Raw genomic sequence first — 20,953 nt, 5'->3', positions numbered from 1 at the left:
CCGGATCCAATGGCACGCACCTCCAGATGGTGGAGATGGCAGGCCCTATCCTGACACCTAGGCCTCTTCACTTAGTCGCAAGTGGCCGATAGGTGCAAAATGCGCCTGGCGCCTGGCTAATTTCAAACACTGAACTAGCGGCAACATTTTCGTGAGAGTCCTGCCGCTTCAGGCCAAAGGTCATGAGAGCAGAAGAAGGAGCCCTGCAGGATCAGGCCCATGGCCCATTTAGTGCAGCATCTTGTTCTCATAGGCCAACCTGATGTGTGGGGGACACCAGCAAGCGGGGTCCGAGCCCTCTCCCCTCTTGCGATTTCCAGCAACTACTGTTATTCAAAGGCAATGCTGCCTGCAACCGTGGAGGCAAAGCACGGCCATCCTGGCAAGAAAGTTGTTGGCCCCAAGTTGTTGGCCATCGCTGCGAGTTCCATGGTTAGACTCTGTGCTGTGTGAACAAGTTATTTCTTCTCTCTGTCCCAAATCTTTCAGCTTCATTGGATGTCAATGAGTTCTAGTGGGAGAAAAAAACTTTCCTTTCCCCACTTTCTCCACGACAGGCATAATTTTATAAACTTCCATCATTGCACCTCTCCTTTGCCTTTCTATTGGCTAAAGAGTCCCAAATCATGGTAGAGTTGGAAGGGATCCCCGGGGTCATCTAGTCCAACCCCCTGCAAATGCAGGACTCTCAACACACGGTCTCCCATCCAGTTTGGAACCATACCGGACCCTTCTTAGCTTTGCAAATGTGCCAGCAGTTTTCTTGCTGTTTCAGCCTTTCCTTATAGGTCCCTCTCATCCATGCTCCCCACTCCTACTGTAGCCCAGTATTTTGTTGTGTTTTCCAGGAAGCAGGGGCACAAGGGACATTGAGCCCCACACCCCACTGCCTGCCTGCCTTCAGGCAACTGCTATTCAGAGTCCTACTTCTTGTGATTACTGTTGTAGTTAATAGCCATTGAGAGATTTTTTTCCTCTGTGAATTTACCTCTAGATTTTAAGTAGGCGGAAATCGCAGCGAGCCTTGGCTGGATTGGGCCCAAGGCCATTAACCGTCCCCTTTGATAGTTGTGGAATCTGAAGCAGAGAGAGTATGTGATGTGCTCAAGGCAGCAGCCCTGTCTGTCTAGGGTTGAGCTTCCAAGTTTTGTCCCAGCTCCTGTGAGGGATGGTGTGTCATCTCTTATGGATGCTTTAGCTGAGATCCCTGTATTGCAGGGGGTTGGACTAGATGACCCATAGGATCCCTTCTAACTCTACACTTCTTTGATTCTATGAGAGTGCGTGTGTGTCTTTGTAAGAGAGATCCTACAGTAGTCTAGATATTTCCCCACCAGGATTTCTCATGTTCTGCCACTTGCTTCCCAGTGCACTCCGGAATGGAGAACAGGCCCACAATGCTTTTGAACCACCTCCAAGGTTACACTCATGACCGTTTGCAGTCCCAAGCCGGCCACAATGCCAGGTTAGCCAAACTATTCTGTGCGTGTCCGTACACATTTGGTGGGTTGCATTTGACTTGGTTGGGTCGTGAGCCACATCAGCCTGATCTAGAAAAACAAGTTTGTTAAAAAATAAGTAAGCAAGTTCCCAGGTTGCAGTGTTTGTGTCCTGCGCAGGGGCTTTTCATAGGCATCTGGTTGGAACAGGATACTGGACTAGATCAGCCTTTGGCCTGATCCAGGAGGGCTGCTCTTCAGTTCCTAAGTCACTGAAAGGAACCGTGGATTTTTAGAACGGCACTGCTTTCCTGGCTTGGATCTGCCTAAAGAAGTTGCCCATGTCTTGTCCACATCAAAACAGCAATTGGGTTTTAATGTAGGCTGGGAGCAGGAGCCTAAACTCAGAATTATAGAAGGGACCACAAGGATAACCTAGTCCAACCCTCTGCAATGCAGGAATCTTTTGCCCGGTGGTAGGACTCGAACTCACAACTTTGAGTTTAAGAGTCTCACGTTACCAAGTCCAGTTTAATTTTTTTTGTAAGCCACCATGAGTCTTTGTTCTGGGGAAAAGGTGGGATATCTAACTAGCTAACTAACCAGCCAACCAGCCAACCGACCAGTTTGGCTAAGTGCTAGTTTTGATCAGTTTGAGATCACCTTGTTTTTAACCTGCTTAGATGATGCCAAGAGCTGTGTGACATATGATTAATGGCTGGGAGAGTTGAAGACCACCTTGAAGGCTTTTAGGCCTGTCGCTTTCTCTCGGAAGTCTTTTACCCCAACACGTTACACTTTTTGAGAGAATTAGAAAAACCCCTAGTGTAACAGTCAGTTGTGTTTCCTGGAATGTGTACATATATGTGTGTAAGACATAGACATGTCTGAAACTTTCTTAAAGAGAACTGCAGATGGTAAGTGGGCAAACTTTGGGGATATTGTTTGCCACCAGCCCAGTAATATCTTGGAAGGACTATGTGGTAGGCAAATAATGTGGGGTGGGAAATTTTCCAAAATCGAAAGGGCTGTACCGAATGTCAATCATGCTCAAGAGAAGACTCATTGAATTGGATGACCATGACTAGCTTGCTTTCTGCTGCTCCAAAGGGTAGGACCTGGACCAATGGATTCAAATTACAAGAAAAGAGATCCCGACTAAACATTAGGAAGAACTTTCTGTTGCTAACAGCTGTTTGACAGTGGAACAGTTGTGGACTCTCCTTCACTGGAGGTTTTTGAGCAGAGGTTAGGCGGCCATCTGTCAGGGATGCTTTAGCTGTGAGTCCTGTGTTGTAAGATGTTGAACTAAATGACTCTTGGGATTCCTTCCAACTCTGATTCCATGACTACCTTGGGCCCATTTTCAGTGGGTCCACTCTGAGGGAAAACCCGCTTGGCTCCAACTTGCCATTTTAAAGTGGTTTTATTTCCCCACGCAGAATTTTCTGTTTCATAAGCGCATTAGCAACACCGGAGAGATGCTGGTTCCCAAGTATAATGCTAGGCGAGCGCGGCAGTTTCCAACGGTTTAGCATTGCTTACTAAATATAGGTAAAACGAACATGCTCAATTAGGTCGCTCTCCGGGGCGTAAGAAAATTTCCTGATGCGAACTGAATTTTTCAGGAAGAATTTCTGGTTCTGGTTTTCCTAGGAAACCCGAATCCCTTGCTGTCAGCCTACTTCTGTGTAAACTCTGTAATTAAAAGTGCACCACTGGGGTAATCTTTACCCCCCCCCCCAGGTCTGGGTTAGGGTTAAATATCTACTCACGTATGGTGAATAGAAATTGTCTCCGGGCAGGGAAGCATTCATAAACCGGAAGGGAGTTGCTTCTATTTTGTCCCGTCCCCCCGTCCCCCCGTTTTCCTTTCAGGCCAGCTGTGTACCACTACTGACTGAGGTATGTGTTTGGAGGTTATTTATTAAAATATTCCTAACCCCCACCCTGTATTGGTTGGTCTTGGAGCAGGATATAACAATAAGGCAATCGTAGGTGGGCTAGCCATTTTTGTGCAGGTGCTTTTAAGACTGCTGCGTAGATCATAATAGCATTCCACACAGATACTCAGAAGTGTTGGCATTTTAGAACTTGATCTTATTGATAGCAAAGGGCTTTAGAATTTGTAGGAAGGATTCCATCTGCACTATGCATTAGGGCTGGGCGATATCTGGTTTTCTACATCACAATATATCGCCAATTAAACATGGCGATATACCAATATATCATAATGTCTGAAATGAGGATGGGGCTATGTAGAGGCCTTGGCTGGCTTCATGGGTTCCCCTTGCATTGTGATTTTTGCATAGCTCACACATGCATATAGCGATTCGCAATATATTGCCAGGTCAAAAATTACCAGACCAGTATCACAATATGGACTTCAAACCGGTTTTGGATGGGACAACAATATATTGCCCAGCCCTGCTATGCATTTTAATAAGTGTCATGCAACTTTAAACAATCATTTAAACAACTTTAAACAATCCTAGGCCTGTTGTTGTTCTACCTCTTTATAAATGACTTGGATGAAGGAATTGAGGAGATGCTCATCAGATTTGAAGATTGACACCTAGCTGGGAGGGGTTACTAATGCCGCAGAAGACAGAATCAGAATTCAAAATGACCTTAACAGTTTGGAGAATTGGGTGCAAGCTAACAAAATGAATTTCAATGGGGGCAAATGCAAGGTTCTGCACTTAGGCAGGAAGAACCAGGTACACAAATATAGAATAGGGGACACCTGGCTTACTAGCAGTACAGGTGAAAAGGATCTAGGGGTCTTGGTGGACCACAAGCTTAACATGAGTCAACAGTGTGATGCAGCAGCAAAAAAAGCTAACGCTGTTCTAGGCTGTATCAACAGAAGTATAGTGTCCAGATCAAGGGAAGTAATAGAACCACTGTATTCTGCCTTGAGGGATGCGGGTGGCGCTGGGGACGCGGGTGGCGCTGTGGGTTAAACCACAGAGCCTAGGACTTGCCAATCAGAAGGTCGGCGGTTCGAATCCCCGCAACAGGGTGAGCTCCCATTGCTCAGTCCCAGCTCCTGCCAACCTAGCAGTTCGAAAGCACGTCAAAGTGCAAGTAGATAAATAGGTACCGCTCCAGCGGGAAGGTAAACGGCATTTCCGTGCGCTGCTCTGGTTTCGCCAGAAGCGGCTTAGTCATGCTGGCCACATGACCTGGAAGCTGTACGCCGGCTCCCTCGGCCAATAAAGCGAGATGAGTGTCGCAACCGCAGAGTCGCTCGTGACTGGACCTAATGGTCAGAGGTCCCTTTACCTTTTTATTCTGCCTTAGTCAGACCACACTTGGAATACTGTGTCCAGTTCTGGGCACCAGAATTTAAGAAGGATGTTGACAAGGTAGAACATGTGCAGAGGAAGGCAACCAAGATGATCAGGGGTCTGGAAAATAAGCCTTATGAGGAGTGCTTGAAGGAGCTGGGTATGTTTAGCCTGGAAAGAGGAGACTGAGAGGAGATACCTATGATAGCCATCTTAAAGGCTGTCAAATGGAATAGGGAGCATGCTTGTTTTCTCCTGCTCTTGACTCCAGGCAGTGGCTTCAAGTTACAAGAAACTTTAGGGTTGCCATACGTCCAGAATTTCCCGGACATACCCGGAATACTGCAGTCAGAAGCAGTGTCCGGACGGAAAGTGGCAAAATGTCCGGGAAAATCTGGACATATGGCAGCCCATGCCAGCAGTGTCATTTTTGCCTTGGATTTCCCTTAAAAGTAGCTCAAAAATGTCAATTGCTTTTGTTTCCGGATTTTCACTTTTTGAAATATGGCAACCCTACAAGAAAGGAAATTCTGACTAAATATTCGGGAAAACTTTCTGACAGTCAGAGCTGTTCGGCAGTGGAACAGACTCCCACGAGGGCTGGTGGATTCCCCTTATTTGGAGGTTTTTAAGCAGAGGTCGGATGGCTATCTGTTATGCATGATCTGGTTGAGATTCCTGCATTGCATGGGGCCGGACTTTATGACCCTTGGGCTGTGTTAGAAACTGAGATATGAAATCCAGGAGCTAAATGGCACCTTCAGCCTAGGTTATGGGCACAACAATGAAATGTCTAGGTGCACTTTTTTTATAACAAAAATACAAAGCTGAAAATGAAGGAACTGCAGCTAAAATATTATGCTCATTTTTCACACGGTCTAGTCCTTCCCCTGCCCACCCCCTAATATTCCTAAGAGGGTCTCTTCTCCAGTCTTCAGAGAGTAGCTGGAAGTGGGGAGGCAGAAAAAGGTCCCCCTTTCCTTCCTTTCTGCAGTTTTAATCTCAAATCTTAGGCAGCCAGAGCTCAGAAGCTGCTTGTGCTAATGAAAGTTTCAAACCCTGCCCATGGGTCCCTTCAAACTCTAATATTCTATGGCTTCCCCCAAAGAATCCTGGGAGCTGTAGTTTATTTAGGGTACTGAAGGTGGTTAGGAGACCCCAATTCCCCTCGCAGAGCTACAGTTCCCAGAATGATGCTGCTTTAAATAGGGAGTGCAGATGGGGCTTTAGTGTGCAGAATGAATATGGAGGCAGTTCTGGGGAGACCCAGTGCTGTGACCCCGCACCCACCTCCCTGATTCCTTCATTGCAGCAAGTCATGCCTGCTGCACCATCCTGTTCTCGACCCTGAGACGCCTGGGTTGAAGCATTTGCCGCAGCCAAGAGACCAGTTCAGACACGACTTTTCTTTATTAGACATTGGACTCATTCCCACATGCAGGTAGATATGGTTTGCGACATGGCTGAACACGTGTCCAGGTGTCGTGGTACGTTTGCCCATCCATCCATGTGTGCACAAGGCTTTGCCATTAATATAACTGCCGGTACCCATAGGAACGACCAGTTGCACGCCAGTCTGTGTTTTGTGTATCGTCCATGCGCACGACTGCTGGAGCATCACATGACGCTTGCATGAGTGAGTGGAGAAAGAGGAACATACATGGAACAGCTGGCTGACTTCAGTTTGCCCCCCACTCCATCCACTGTTCTGTACCATAAGAAGCCTCACAGACCTCTTTTCTCCCCCTGGTGGCTGCTATCGCCAAAATCATAATGTGAGATCCAAACTCCATACCACTGGGTACCTCTGAGCAGTGTTAGAAACTCAGATATATAAGCTAGAAGCCAATGGCTCATTAAACCAAGGTTGCTGTCACCAAAAGGGAACATCTAGTTGCCATTTTTGGGCAAGATGGCTCTGAAGTCATTTTTTCCAGATGATGGACTCACTGTGATTTATTCTCATCTGTCTGGCTCAGACAAGCTAAGTAAAAAGCTTTGAGAACTTACAGAAGAAAAGTCCCTTGCCCCAGGAATGGTCCACATGTATATTGGCTTATTCCAACCTCTTTCTCTTAATGGCGACTGCTCCTGCTCAGGCTGCAAAGAACAAAACTATTGGCTTTCAGAAATTCATTCCGATTGTGCAGATGAAATATAACTGGGTGGGGTATTAGTGGATGAAAACAGTCCAGATTCAATGATCGATACCCAGATGGTGGAGATCTCAGGTGCCATCCTGGGACCCAGGCACCTTCACTTAGAATCATAGAATCATAGACTTGGAAGAGACCACAAGGGCCATCAAGTCCAACCCCCTGCCAAGCAGGAAACACCATCAGAGCACTCCTGACATATGATTGTCAAGCCTCTGCTTAAAGACCTCCAAAGGAGACTCCACCACACTCCTTGGCAGCAAATTCCACTGGCGAACAGCTCTTACTGTCAGGAAGTTCTTCCTAATGTTTAGGTGGAATCTTCTTTCTTGTAGTTTGGATCCATTGCTCCGTGTCCGCTTCTCTGGAGCAGCAGAAAACAACCTTTCTCCCTCCTCTATGTGACATCCTTTTATATATTTGAACATGGCTATCATATCACCCCTTAACCTCCTCTTCTCCAGGCTAAACATGCCCAGCTCCCTTAGCCGTTCCTCATAAGGCATCGTTTCCAGGCCTTTGACCATTTTGGTTGCCCTCCTCTGGACACGTTCCAGTTTGTCAGTGTCCTTCTTGAACTGTGGTGCCCAGAACTGGACACAGTACTCCAGGTGAGGTCTGACCAGAGCAGAATACAGTGGCACTATTACTTCCCTTGATCTAGATGCTATACTCCTATTGATGCAGCCCAGAATTGCATTGGCTTTTTTAGCTGCCGCGTCACACCGTTGGCTCATGTCCAGTTTGTGGTCAACCAAGACTCCTTGGTTGACTCCTTGGTCGCAACTCCTTGGTTGACTCCTTGGTCGCAAGTTGTCAAAAGCCAGGCACAAAAGAGAGCCAGTGTGGTGTAGTGGTTAAGAGCGGTAGTCTCGTAATCTGGGGAACCGGGTTCGCATCTCCGCTCCTCCACATGCAGCTGCTGGGGGACCTTGGGCCAGTCACACTTCTTTGAAGTCTCTCAGCCCCATTCACCTCACAGAGTGTTTGTTGTGGGGGAGGAAGGGAAAGGAGAACGTTAGCCGCTTTGAGACTCCTTTGGGTAGTGATAAAGTGGGATATCAAATCCAAACTCTTCTCTTCTGGCCCCTGGCTAATTTCAAACACTGCCTCTGAGCCCATCCCTTTCACCCCTGGGAGAGACCTTTTGGGGTGGATAAGAATGCATGCTTGTGCTTTGCCAGTTTTCTGCACCCAACTAGACACACTCTTTGGGGACTCTGAGATCAGGCGGTTACATTTGAGGTTTGCTTTCTGGGGATCAGGCCCTCATTTTGGCAGTGGTGACGGGCAGGTTCTGGAGCTCTGTGTGTCCAGGACACTGTTCAGGTTTGTGCAAATCCTGCTCTGGGGTGCTAGGACACCTGGGACAGAGGTGAGGACTCGAGCATGCAAGGTAAGGGAGAGCGTGGCATGTGCTTCTCCCATTCCCAAGGCACTGGCTCCATCTCCCTGCAGCATCACAACTGCAGTTTGCTGTCTCTCGGCAACTGGTAACCAAGGCTACCATCTCCCTGCTGCTCGCCCGGAGCCCCATCTCTATTTTTATCAGCAACGGGAGAGACCAGATCCAGATTTAGGGGAGTTGTACATTTGTGCATATGGCTTGGGGCTTAGGTGCATATTTTGCGCGTACTGCAGTAGTGCCAGCTCCCCAACTCCCACACCCTCACATGCGATGGGTTTATTTGTGTACTCGCACTGAGCGTGGGCGTGCTTGCGCAGTTGTGTGCACGGGCATATCCATCGCATGCACACGTGTGTTCCGCAGTTGCACCGTGCACGTATTTCCCCGTGCCGCTTGAGCAAACCTCGGGGTACGTTCGCGCTTCCTCTGAAAGTGCGAATTTCATGCTTGCAAGCTGGCGTTCCACACCTGTCTTGTGCTTTTATAAAAGGAAACCATCATTCTGTGGAAAGCGATCAGGCTTGGCAGACTCGCATGTGGGAGGGAAACTACAAAACGATCCTGTGGCATCTTAAACACTAACCCATTTATTAGAGTACAGTGGTACCTCGGGTTAAGTACTTAATTCATTCCGGAGGTCTGTTCTTAACCTGAAACTGTTCTTAACCTGAAGCGCCACTTTAGCTAATGGGGCCTCCCGCTGCCGGAGCACGATTTCTGTTCTCATCCTGAAGCAAAGTTCTTAACCTGAAGCACTATTTCTGGGTCAGCAGAGTCTGTAACCTGAAGCATATGTAACCTGAAGCGTATGTAACCTGAGGTACCACTGTATGACCTTTCGTGGACTAGAGTCCCCTGTATTGCAGTAATCCATGAAAGCTTATACCAGAATAGATTCATTAGGGTTTAAAGGGCTGTCAGAGGCTGTCAGACATTTTTGGGGTTTTTTTTGGCTGCAACAAGTTAGTTTATTTTATATCCCACCTTTGCTGAAGGGGGCATACATTTTTTCCTGTGAGTTAGGCTAGGCTGGAAGACAGTAACTGGCCAAAGGTCACCCAATGAGCTTCATGGTTGAGTGGGGATTTGAACCTGGTCTCTCAGGCCCTAGTCCTGGGACACTCTAACCCAGCTTGTTTTGGACTACAACTCCCATCATCCTTAGCTAGCAGGACCCAGTAGTCAGGGATGATGGGAATGATAGTCCAAAAACAGCTGGAGTCCCAAGTTTGGGAAACCCTGCTCTAACCACTACACCACACTGGCTAACCCCCCCCCGGATGTTCTTGCAATGTGAGTCTGAGAGGCTTTTCATGCTTTATTCGCCAGCCTGGATTCACCAGTGCTCACCATGATAAACGTGCAAAGCATGGCTGGGAGGGATGTGGACTAGACGTGCAACAGGCTCTGGCTGTCTGATGCAGCTCTCTGTAATGTTTGGAGTAGGACCAACCATAGCTCAGTGCCAGAGAACATGCTTTGTACCTAAGAAAGTATTTGGTGCAACAACTGACATCCTCAGGTAAAATAACATGGATCAAGTAGCAGCAGGTTATGGGAAAGACCCCAGGTAGCATGAGAGTTTCAGGACACAGGTCTCCTTTTCGTCTTCCACTGCACCAGACATTAGTGGAACTCTGATGCCCTGGGTTGTTGTATAAGGTGTGATGTGTGTCTTTCTCCCTATTATGTAATGCAGCGTGTACCTAGTTCCAGCACTGAATACCTGCTCTTACACAATTCCGGATGTTCCCTACACCCTGGAAAGTGCCAGGATATTAGTATGGTAAATGATTGTGCTCCCGACAGAGGACAGTGCCGAAAGCACGCCAGCAAGCCAGTTGTATAACACACCCTGCTACAGCCAGGATGCAAAACTCCCCATGCAGCAGGGGCCGGAGTGCGCACACAGCCTACTGCTGTGTGGGAAATCCAGATGGGAACAGATGGCAGCAGGCATCTGCGGTTGCCCTCTTCGCAGCTTTGCATGTGTGCACAAGAACGCAGCTTTCCCCCTACAGTGACTGGTGGTGTATTTGTATCAACACAGTACTAGGTCGACAAACGTTTAATGGCTAGTGGTCAACCTGTGTCTGAGTCGTACCGTTTTCGACTCAGGCAGTGACTCAGATGATTGAATAATCTTCCACTTAACTGTGATCAATATCCCTCCATGCTGTTTACTCGCATGTTGAGGAGTAAGGCTCCGCCCCCCCCATGTTCAGTTTTCTATGTGGAATGCATGTTTTTTGTATGGAAGAGCATTGAGTCATGCGCATCTTTAGGCCTGAAGTGGTTTAGCCCGGCTATGGGATGACCACATTGAGTGATAGCTTAGCCTCAGTCGGGGCAGGACAGGAATTAAGCCAGAAGCACATTTGCCTTGAAAGAGGAGGACAATCCCAGTTGAGCCTGTCTCCCTCCGGAGATAGTGGACTCCTTCCTTGGAGGTTTTTAAGCAGAGGTTGGACGTCCATCTGCCATGGATGCTTTAGTTGAGATTCCCTCAGGGTCTCTTCCAGCTCTACATGATTCCTCATCTTCCCATGAAAAAAGGAGGCCTTCATTTCTAGCAGCATGTTCCCGTGTCCTCACCAAACATGAGCTTTTGCATGTGAGAGAATGTATTTCTCTACAGAGAGTGAGTGTGGGCACTGCAGAGGCAAGACACACACCAGTGAAACTTCTAATGTTGCTTGCTTGCATTTATGCGGATGAGAACTAGAAAGGCTCAGCGTTCTGGGATAGATCCCTTTATGTGGCCCTGAACTCCTTGGAGGAAGTATGGATTGTCCGGGATCTGGTGGCCAACGCTTTTGGTCCATTTAATCTGGTGGCCCTCTGCATTCCTTTTAGACGGACAGGATGGTGTGCTGTAAGTCGCCCCTCCCTTTAAGCCACCTTGAAGTAAGGAACTTAAAATACAGCTTTTATTTCTGTCATTCACCCGAGAGAGGTATATCTGGGTTGTGAGTGTCATGTGCCTCCTATTCTGCGAATATGTTTTCCTCCCTCTGTGCTACCTTCTGTCCTTTGCACTCGGCGGACATAAAATGCGCTCGCCGGTGAGAGAGAGAAGGCGGTGTGTGTGTGTGTTGCCCTTGGGCTGCAGAGTTTGCAGGCAGAAAGTTCTGCGGGCTCCTGTGAGGCAGCGGGTCTGCATGCAGCATGCGTGGCTGTGTCTGGGCAGAAACATGAGGAAGGCTAGGTTCCTATGAGTTATCTGCATGTGAGTCGATGTGCATTGCAGAGTGAGTGTGGGTGGCGCTTTTTCTGTGCAATTGTTTTTCTCTCTCCCCCCCCCCACCCCAACGTCATGGTCAGTCTTCCCTTCCACCCCGCCCTTGGCGTAAGGCAGTGCGTGCTGGGAGTGGTGTGTTTGTGTCCTCTCCTTCTCACCCCCCCTCAATTCCCTCAACAATGGGATCTTCGCCCAGGCCTGGCCTTGTGCCCAGATCTAGTGTGTGTCTGTGTGTGTGCTTGTGTATTGGTGTGTGTGTCTGTGATGGGGGGGTGTTCCTACGTGTCTCCTTACTTCACCTCATAGCCTATTGGCTGCCTGCTGGGGGAAAGAAGCTGGCTACAACCCACCCACCCCCAGCTGTGAGCAGAGGCAGCACTGAGTCAGTCTTGCGGGGGAAGGGGCTGTGGTACTCAGGGACGGGAAGGGGCTAAGGGAGGAGGCGAGTGTGAGTCATAGGGAGGCAAGCGGAGGCAGCTCTGTGGAAGAGGAGGCACGCGGGGGGGGGGTGCCCTGGAGTGCACGACACTCGGGGTTCACTGCCTCTCTGCCCCCCCTCGCCCACACTCCTTTTTCCCGCCACCCTGCCCCAGGGAGGATAGATTATCCCAGGAATGCGTCTGTGCTGCAAGCTCTTAATCCCCAGCCGCACTGGGCTGCCTGCCAGCAGAAGCAGCTTCAGTGCATATGTGTGAGTAGTATGATAGGAGTGACTTTAATATAAAGACACGTATGTATCTGGGAGCGTGACGGTGATGCACTCATCTTAACAGGTCTCCCATTAGCCTGCATGCTTAGCTGGGCTCGCACCCATGTGCCCCATTCAGGTGTTACACAAGGATGCATTTAATCCCACATGTGGGTCTGTCCATGCGTATGGCTTGCCAGGCGTGCACCTTATCAAGGGTATGCCCAGGCTCAGAGGTGGTGACTGGTCCAAGGTCACGCCAAGCCAGCTTCACCTCTTGAGCAAGGATTCTCCCAGGTCCTAGACCGTTGTGCGCTAAGTCAGTAAGCGGGGGGGGGGGGTGTCAAACACCACAAATCTTGCACAGCTTTCCTTAATATCCCCTCCCTACTTTGTTTTGTCTTAAAAACAAAACAAAACTGCATCAGCCCTATTTGTTTCCTCTTTTTTTCTCACTCTTGACCTGGTTGGCCCCGTCACCACTTCCTGCCCATCCTTACCCACCTTCCCTTTTATTGCCCATCCTCTTCCCCCGCTTCCCCCTAAGCCCCCACCCTTATTTTCCCCCTTCCTCCCTATGCCCCCTACTCTCATTTCCCCCCTTTGCCCCCACCCCTCCACCCTTTGCCCCCACTCATTTCCATACCCCTCCACCCCCCAGGATTTATGAAGGGTAGGCTGGTGTGTATGTGTGTGTCCACGTCTATGCATCTGTTCAATGTGGTGCCCCCTCACAAGCATCTGCCAGGGCATGTGTGGCCACAGCATGATCCAAGCAGGTGCCCACATGGGCGCAAAGTGGGCGGGGAAGGGGCATATGGGGTGTATCATGTATGCACTGCATTTACACTCCACCTTTCTCCCCAAGGAGATCAAGGTAGGGTGCCTGGTTCTCTCTCTCTCCCCCCTCCCCACATCCTTCATTTAATCCCCACAACAACCCTAGGAGGGAGCCCAGGCTCAGAGGTGGTGACTGGTCCAAGGTCACGCCAAGCCAGCTTCACCTCTTGAGCAAAGATTTGAAACCTGGTCTCTCCCAGGTCCTAGACTTTTGTGCGCTGAGTCAATAAGCGCGGGGGGGGGGGGGACGGGACCCAAACACCACAAATCTTGCACAGCTTTCCTTAATATCCCCTCCCTACTTTGTTTTGTCTTAAAAACAAAACAAAACTGCACCAGCCCTATTTGTTTCCTCTTTTTTTCTCACTCTTGACCTGGTTGGCCCCGTCGCCACTTCCTGCCCATCCTTACCCACCCCCATCTTCCCTTTTATTGCCCTTCCTCATACCCCGCTTTCCCCTAAGTCCCCACCCTTATTTTCCCCACCCTTCCTCCCTATGCCCCCTACTCTCATTTCCCCCTTTGCCCCCACCCTCATTTCCATACCCCTCCACCCCCAAGGATTTCCCCACCTTCTCGCGCCCCCCTGCCCCCATCCTTCCCCTGCCCCCCTTATCACGCCTCTCTTGCCCCCTCTCCCCTCATTTCGCCTCCCTTTTTCTCTCCTCCGCTCCCCCCTCTCCCCGGGCGTGGTCTCTCCCTCTCTCCCTGGGTTCCTACGGGCGGGCCTGAGGCGGCGGTAGAGTACAAGAGAGAAGACGGGGGAGGCGGGAGAAGAGGAGGAGGAGAAGGCGACTGGTAGTAAACCACGGCCAATGGGAATCCCTCTCACCCCCCCACCTCTCTCTCCCGCCCCGCGATCCGTTCCTTCACCCCCACCACCACCCTCGCGGCGGCTCGCGGATTTGCATATGACTGACATTCCAGGGGCGGCCAATGGGCGGCCGCGGTTCGTGCGGCAGGGAGGGGTGCTCATTTGCATGTGAATGACCCAGCGCGGCGGCAGCCAATAGCGCGGCGGGGGCTAATTGGGCATGCGTGACGACGGCAGTCTGTGTGAGTGTGTGTGAGGGAGAGAGAGCGAGTGAGTGAGGAGAAGGAGGGAGCGGGCGAGGAGAGCGAGCGAGAGGAGGGCGGTTCGGGCGAGGGGGCCGCCCTTGTTCGTAGCCCAGAGCGGCCGGGAGAGGGAGGAGGAGGCGGGCAGGCAGTGAATGGTGTTTGGTTACAACGTTACAACCGGAGGGGACGGCGCGACAGGCGGAGCAGCAGCAGCAGCGACAGCCTCCTCCCTCCCTCCGTCTCCGTCAAGACGCTCCGCGACAAGCAACCGCCCGCCTGTCGCCGACAGTGGCTGCGAGGAGGAGGAAGGGGAGGCGGGCAGACGGGAATAGGCGGACAACTCGCGACCTCTCCCCTTCCCCCCCCTCTCCTCCCCTCCCCCCCCCTCCCCGGTCTCTTCCTGCCTTCCCAATGCGCGCACACCGTAATCCTGCCAGGCGACAAGCCTCTGGCCGGGGATCGGGGCAGGCGGTGTGGGCGCTCTCTCTCCCCGCCCCCCTTCCAACCTCTCTCCTTCCTACCCACCCGCTTTCATCGCTGAGGTGCTAAAGTGCCCTTGCATACTCGCACACACCCACCTCTAGAAACTGCACCTCAAAGCAGCCTCTATTTCCTTCCCTCCCTCTCTTTCTCTCCCACCAGCACCTTCCTCTCAACACTGCTGGACCCACACGCCCCTCTCTTTTTGCACACACTGCCAGAGCAGCCGGCTTGGCACATGGGTGCGCGCGCACACACGCCACCGCCACACGGCTACCTACCTCGCCTCCCTCTGCTCCCCCACCCTAAGATGTTTCCTAACTTACCCCATGCCGACTGCCGGACATGCTGCTGCGCCTGTGAGGAGGACCAGAGCAGGCCGTAGGAGAAGAGTGTTGCACCTCCTGCTGCTGCTGTTGCACATGGGCGGCAGTGTGGTGGTGAGCCTTCAGACTGTTGACATCCAGCTGGCCTTCGCCCCGCATGGGACTTTCTAAGGTGGCCCTCGGCCGTGGAGCGGAACTGGCTTGCTGACCCAGCGCACACCCAAAGCTGCAGACTTCAGTAGGCCTGTTAAAGAGACCACCCCCCACGCCTCCCTCCCCAGGGCAAGGGCAGGGGGAGAATGCTCTCCGGACTGGGCAGCTGAGAGACACGTGGTCCACCTGCCCTCAGGACAACGGCTCAACACGCCTTGGGATGTTCTCCACAGAAAGACCCCCGTCAGCGTTGCCCCCTCTGCCGCACAGGGGGCTAGGCATGTTCGGTCAGTGAATTCTGGGTTGCAGAGGGGTAATTCTGAAAGGTGGATTTGTTTGTGTATGGAGACATTCAAGGCACGCCTTGGTCTTCTCTCGTACTCTCTTCATGCTGGAAAGATGGGTGATTTGAAGATATAGTTGACCTGAAGCTCACCTTTAACCTTTCTTGTGTCGCAAGAGATTGAGGGTGTCTTCCATTTCATACCAAGATGACTGTAGAGGTGAAATCTGCAGGATGGAAGGGGGCGTGGGTTCCTTGATATTTCCATTTCATTCACATAGTCCCCTTTTAAGTTCAGGAGGTCAGTTGGCTGCAGATGGGGAATGGTATTTGAAGTTTCCCTTTCCCCCTTCCGTGGCTACTATTTCTATTCCTTGTCTTAAGGAGCAAATGTTGGATATTTGAATTTGCAGTATTGTGTTTGGTGGTCCATTATGCTAGCAGCAGCTTGGCACCCAGGTGAACTTTTTCTTGGAGTTGGAGATGTTGCAAGTGACAGAACAGCAGCATTTTTTTTCAGCATTTCTGGATGCAGTAAAAAGACACAGCAGCCTGTGGTAAAGGTGGCAACCCTGGCTGAGTTTTGTCTGAAGCCCCTCCCTATGGGCACTCCTCCCCTCTCCTCCCCACCCCTTTATTAGCATCCTCTGTGGAAAGGTGATTGGAGAAAGATTCCATGTGTTGCTGTTTTCATGCTTTCAGTTCTTTTAATTTGCATGCCATGTCTTGCATCCATGCCAGCTCTGTGAACTTGATTGCTTTGTCTCCACCTCTGTAGGTGAGAAACTGAGGCTTAGAGAATGTTGGTGGGCTTGCGGTTGGTTTATGACAAAATTGGAAACTGGATTTCTTGTCCTGTTCTCTGTGTTGGATCCTGGGGGGGCATCTTGGGGGTCAGGGAAGGACGCGGGATGCCAGGATTCCACATGGTGCAGCTTCAGACAAGCACTGTGTCTATACTTTCTTCATCACGTGTGTTGTAGTTTTTCTCGATGGACAGTGGCTTCAATCTTGGAAGCTAGATCAGTAATCTTTACTTGGGGGTGGGTGGGAGGGGGCAGCCTCCAATCACGACATTTTAAGAGTCTTGTTGCTTTGCTGAGACCGGAGGGAGGGTCTTACTATTTCGTGCCCTTCCTTCTGCTGTCGCCCCCCTCCCTTCTCATCCTCCCCCTCCGCATAGGGATGTGGTCACCAGCCGGAGGACAGGAAGCCACTGAGCCAGCATTTCCCGGCACAGTCCAACCACGATGCTCTGAGTGCTTTTAATAATTGAGTTAACTTTACACGCAGACACAGGAGCGATGTGACTGATCCATCAGGGGTTGCAAAGGAAGGAAGAGAGAGAGAGGAATGATGGGAAAGGGGCTCAGCAGTGGGAATAGAACTATCCTTTTCTTTCTGGAAATCAGATTCCCCCCCCCCCCCCGGTTCTATTATGATTTTAGCATTCTTCTTATCAAATAAGTACATCCTTCTTTTTTTAAATCCCAAACCGTAAGTAAAATCCAAATAAAATCGAAAGCCCCCAGCCTGCAAAAGAATGATGAGCAATGCAGGAACATGGGAAACTTTATATACCAGGACAGATCACTGTATTTTTCGCTCTATAAGACGCACCAGACCACAAGACGCACCTAGTTTTTGGAGGAGAAAAACAAGAAAAAAAATATTCTAAATCTCAGAAGCCAGAACAGCAAGAGGGATCATCCGCTGCCAGTGAAAGCAGCAATCCCTCTTGCTGTTCTGGCTTCTAGGATAGCTGTGCAGCCTGCATTCGCTCCATAAGACGCACACACATTTCCCGTTACTTTTTAGGAGGGAAAAAGTGAGTCTTATAGAGCAAAAAATACGGTATTTGTCCATCTGGCTCAGGATTGCCTACTTTGGCTGACAGCAGCATCCCAGGGTGTCTGGTAGAGGCATTTCCCAACCTGACCTTTTTAGCTGGGGATGCCGGGGATCAAACCTGCGGCCTTCTGTGTATTATTCCTCCAAAGTATAGTCAAAACTAAGTATGAATTGGTTTTCTGGTAGGTATAATATTGCTTGTGGAGTGCTGAGCACTTAAGAATGCAGGTGACCCTGAGCAGCAGTTGCTTCACGGGGATGAGGGTAGCATAAAGTATGTTAGGTTGTGCTGTAAGTTGGTGCTGTTGTTTAGAATCAACACTACTTACTCCACAGAATTAAGCCTGAGGCATCTTTGTGCACAGCTGATTAGCGTGTAGTTTTCCAGTTATGCATGTCAGCTGTGTTTTGTAGAGGCTGTTCGTGGGATGGTGGTAGAGGTGGCACTAATTGTGTGTTTGATGCTGGAACAGAGAGCCCTGCTGCTGCCACTGTATGACTGAAGTTGATCTAGGCAGCCCTGCAATGTGTCCTAGGTTGTTTCCTGTAAAAAACAACAACACATGATGTGGTCTGTTGCAGTGGTGCAAGGCTCTGGTTTAGTCACACTGGTTTAGTTAAGCTGTAGTGGACACTGTGAGTCCACGTGCCATAGAGCTGAGAGTGTCCTGTAGAGGTGTTTACACAATATTTTGGGCTTACTGGTGTTGCATATGCAGTTTGTTTTTTGGGTTCCATAGAACCAGGAAGTACAGATGCTGCAAATTTGATTGTGTGTGCACACGCGTACGCAAACACATGCAAGCCAGCTCAGGTCTCTCTCTCCTACGCAATAATAGCCTTTTCTTGGAACCCCAAGAAGGAAGTCTTGCTTAGCCTGATACAGGGGCAGCAGGAAGTGATGGGAGGGAGAGCCAGTGCAAGCAGATCACTTCCACCTTCAAGGAATAGCTTCTAATGGGGGCCGGTGCTGATGTCTATGGACACTTCTTCCTAGGTTGGGAGGACCTTCTCCTGAGGGCACAGCCCTGGGGCGCTGTTTGGCTTCCCTTGCCCCACGCAGGCTGAGCTCCTGAGGATGCTCTCAAGCCCTCTGGCTGGGATGGAGCCAAGTAGCTTGGCTGCCCCAGCAAGCGTGGGAGTCTGAGTGAGCTGGGCCCCTCCCCCCTTCCCTCCCCTTCCCCTCCTGCAGCTGTAAAATTCCTTTGCCTGGCTTCCAGCTGGGAAGGGCGGAGGAGGGGGGGTGTTGCTTCCTGGCAGGCAAAGGAGAAAATCTCTCCCACCCCCAGGGACCTAGAAGCTAGCGATAAGGCATGGCACAGATTGTGGCTGCTAGGATTCTGGACGGAAACACAACTAGGATGAGGCTGTTAGAGGTGTGCATGAGAGAGAAAGGGAACTGGAGGAAGGGAGACTTGGACTGATTCAACCCTGGAGTTCTGACTCCCAGTCTCATATTCCCTTTATTTTACTTGCTGGTCTGAGCTGACTGTTGCAACACTTTCTTTCTTCTCCTGTTCCTTCCAGTGTGGACAAATGTGGAGCCACGGTCTGTGGCTGTATTCCCATGGCACTCCCTTGTGCCCTTCCTGGCTCCCAGCCAGCCCGATTCCTCCGTGCAGCCGACCGAAGGCCAGCAGCCTGTCAGCCACCCGTCTACATCCAATCAGAACAAAGGCAAGTGCGCAGGGCGGGGCGGGGGGAAGAAAGGGGGCAGGTGCAGAATTTCCACCTAGGCTTCCTGCTACGGGACAGGCCAGCAGGTAGGACCGGGCATGCGCGCAACTCCTTGCCCTCCTCCGCAAGAGCACATGGCTGTTCATTCTCACCTGAGGCTTTCCATTTCAGAACCCCCAGAATCAGCTGCTGTGGCCCATGAGCTCCCCAGCGTATCTTCCGGGGCCGAAGCAGGGAGGCCAAACACTTCGCACCCTGACAGCCCGACTCCAGTTTCCCAGCCATCAGCGGCAACTCCTGGAGGGAGCGGAGGGCCAGCCCAGCAGGAAGATGACGTCCCAGGGCACTCGCGCCTGGACAGCGAGACAGAGAGCGATCACGACGATGCGTGAGTTCTGCTGCCTTCCGGGGCTGCTCCATCGTGCTTTGTTGCGGTTCTTATTCCAACAGCCTTGCGAGGTCACAGCTCCCCCCCCCTACCTGACAGACAGCTGTTTTATAGCTGTGGGCGATTTGCGCAAGCTATAAGTCCATGACAGAGGTGGGACCGCAGCACAGTGGAGCAGGGAATGTGCTGCTGGAAGGAGCGGCGTGAGGCAGTTGGGAGAGAACCCTAAAACAGAGAGGGAACAGGGAGCATGGTTAAGTTGAAGGAGGATGTCAGGAGACCCGGGTGAGGTGCCGGCGCTGGGAATAGTTTGGAGAAGATGGTGAAATTGGACTTCCTTCTGTAGGTTCCTGTCTGTTGTATCTTCTGAGATGCAACTCCCACTGCTGCCGGGCAAGCGTCGTACCCAGTCCTTGAGCGCTCTGCCCAAAGACCGAGATTCATCTTCCGAAAAGGATGGGCGCAGTCCTAACAAGGTGAGGGATCTTTTCCTGTCATCTCCTCTTCTCTCTCTCTCTCTCCCTCTCCTTCTCTCTCTCTCTCTCTCTCTCATATTCCTCAGCCTTCCTTCTCCTCATTCAGCTGTGGAATGCTCCACCAGTATTCAGAGTTCACCCTAGGTAAAATATAAGTTTAGTGGTGGCTTTGGTGGCTCTTTGCATCCACACGCACCCTTTTTTTTTTGCAGAGAGAAAAAGATCACATCCGGCGGCCTATGAATGCTTTCATGATCTTCAGCAAGCGACACCGGGCCCTGGTGCACCAACGGCACCCCAACCAAGACAACCGTACCGTCAGCAAGATCCTAGGCGAGTGGTGGTACGCGCTGGGGCCCAAGGAGAAACAGAAGTACCACGACCTGGCCTTCCAGGTACAGCCTCCTAGGGAGCGTAACACGGAGAGCGAGTCGGGCGCCTTATCTGCAAGTGCTGTTGCCTCCCATTGTGCAGCTAGCATGCCTGGCTTAGATCAGTGGCTCCTTTCACCCAGCATTCTGTCTCCCAAGAGTGATGCTGTTAAGCAGGGCCTGATGGTGAAAGCCAGGGCTGTATGTATGTAACTTTTTCAGGAGTACAGAAAAGGTATGCAAGGTTGTATGGTTGCAGACCTGAGTTTCCGGAGAATATCTGTTTTCATGTAATTACAAAAGCAAGTCTCCGGCCTTTAGGTTGCCAAGATATGCTTGGAAAATTCGTAGCTAAAACCTAGTAAAATCTCAGAAGCAGCAGTTTTAAAGGGAACGTAGATGCAGTGTCTTGCTTTGTTTCTTTCCCCAGTATATAGCAATGATGTATAATTTGCTCATTTTAGATGGGATTCAGATCTCCATTGCACAGAATTTTAACTTATGCGGCATGGAGTCCATGACAGCCATTCCCACTTTTTCCCCTCAGTAGCTGGTACATCGCCTAGGAATCTTTTCTTCATTTCTCTCCATTCTCAACTTTTCTCTCTCTCCCCCCCCCCAAAAAAAAACCCAGGTGAAGGAAGCCCATTTCAAAGCACACCCTGACTGGAAGTGGTGTAACAAAGATCGGAAGAAGTCTAGCTCAGACGTGAAGCCCTCAGGGCCCGGGGGGTGCTCCAAGGAGACCCGAGAGCGCAGCATGTCTGAGACGGGTACCGCTGCTGTGCCAGGAGGTGAGCTCCTTTCATATCTCTCTTCCCCCT

At 50.7% G+C, this 20,953-nt stretch overlaps 1 protein-coding gene across 1 annotated transcript in view; it reads left to right on the top strand.

The window, feature by feature from the left end:
- Window positions 1-20,953, top strand: part of CIC (capicua transcriptional repressor) — a 46,667-nt gene that overhangs the window by 7,787 nt on the left and 17,927 nt on the right. The window contains exons 3-7 of the mRNA XM_083515471.1: window positions 18,745-18,894; window positions 19,066-19,282; window positions 19,629-19,758; window positions 19,971-20,153; window positions 20,764-20,923. Of these exons, the coding sequence (XP_083371597.1) occupies window positions 18,745-18,894; window positions 19,066-19,282; window positions 19,629-19,758; window positions 19,971-20,153; window positions 20,764-20,923 (840 nt within the window). The remainder of the gene's footprint in view (window positions 1-18,744; window positions 18,895-19,065; window positions 19,283-19,628; window positions 19,759-19,970; window positions 20,154-20,763; window positions 20,924-20,953) is intronic.

The sequence above is a fragment of the Podarcis liolepis genome, assembly GCF_965112155.1.
Source record: "Podarcis liolepis genome assembly, chromosome: 7".
NCBI classification, from domain to species: Eukaryota; Metazoa; Chordata; class Lepidosauria; order Squamata; family Lacertidae; genus Podarcis; species Podarcis liolepis.
The sequence above is the reverse complement of the archived record's forward strand: the minus strand, read 5'-3'. Positions and strand labels throughout refer to the sequence as shown.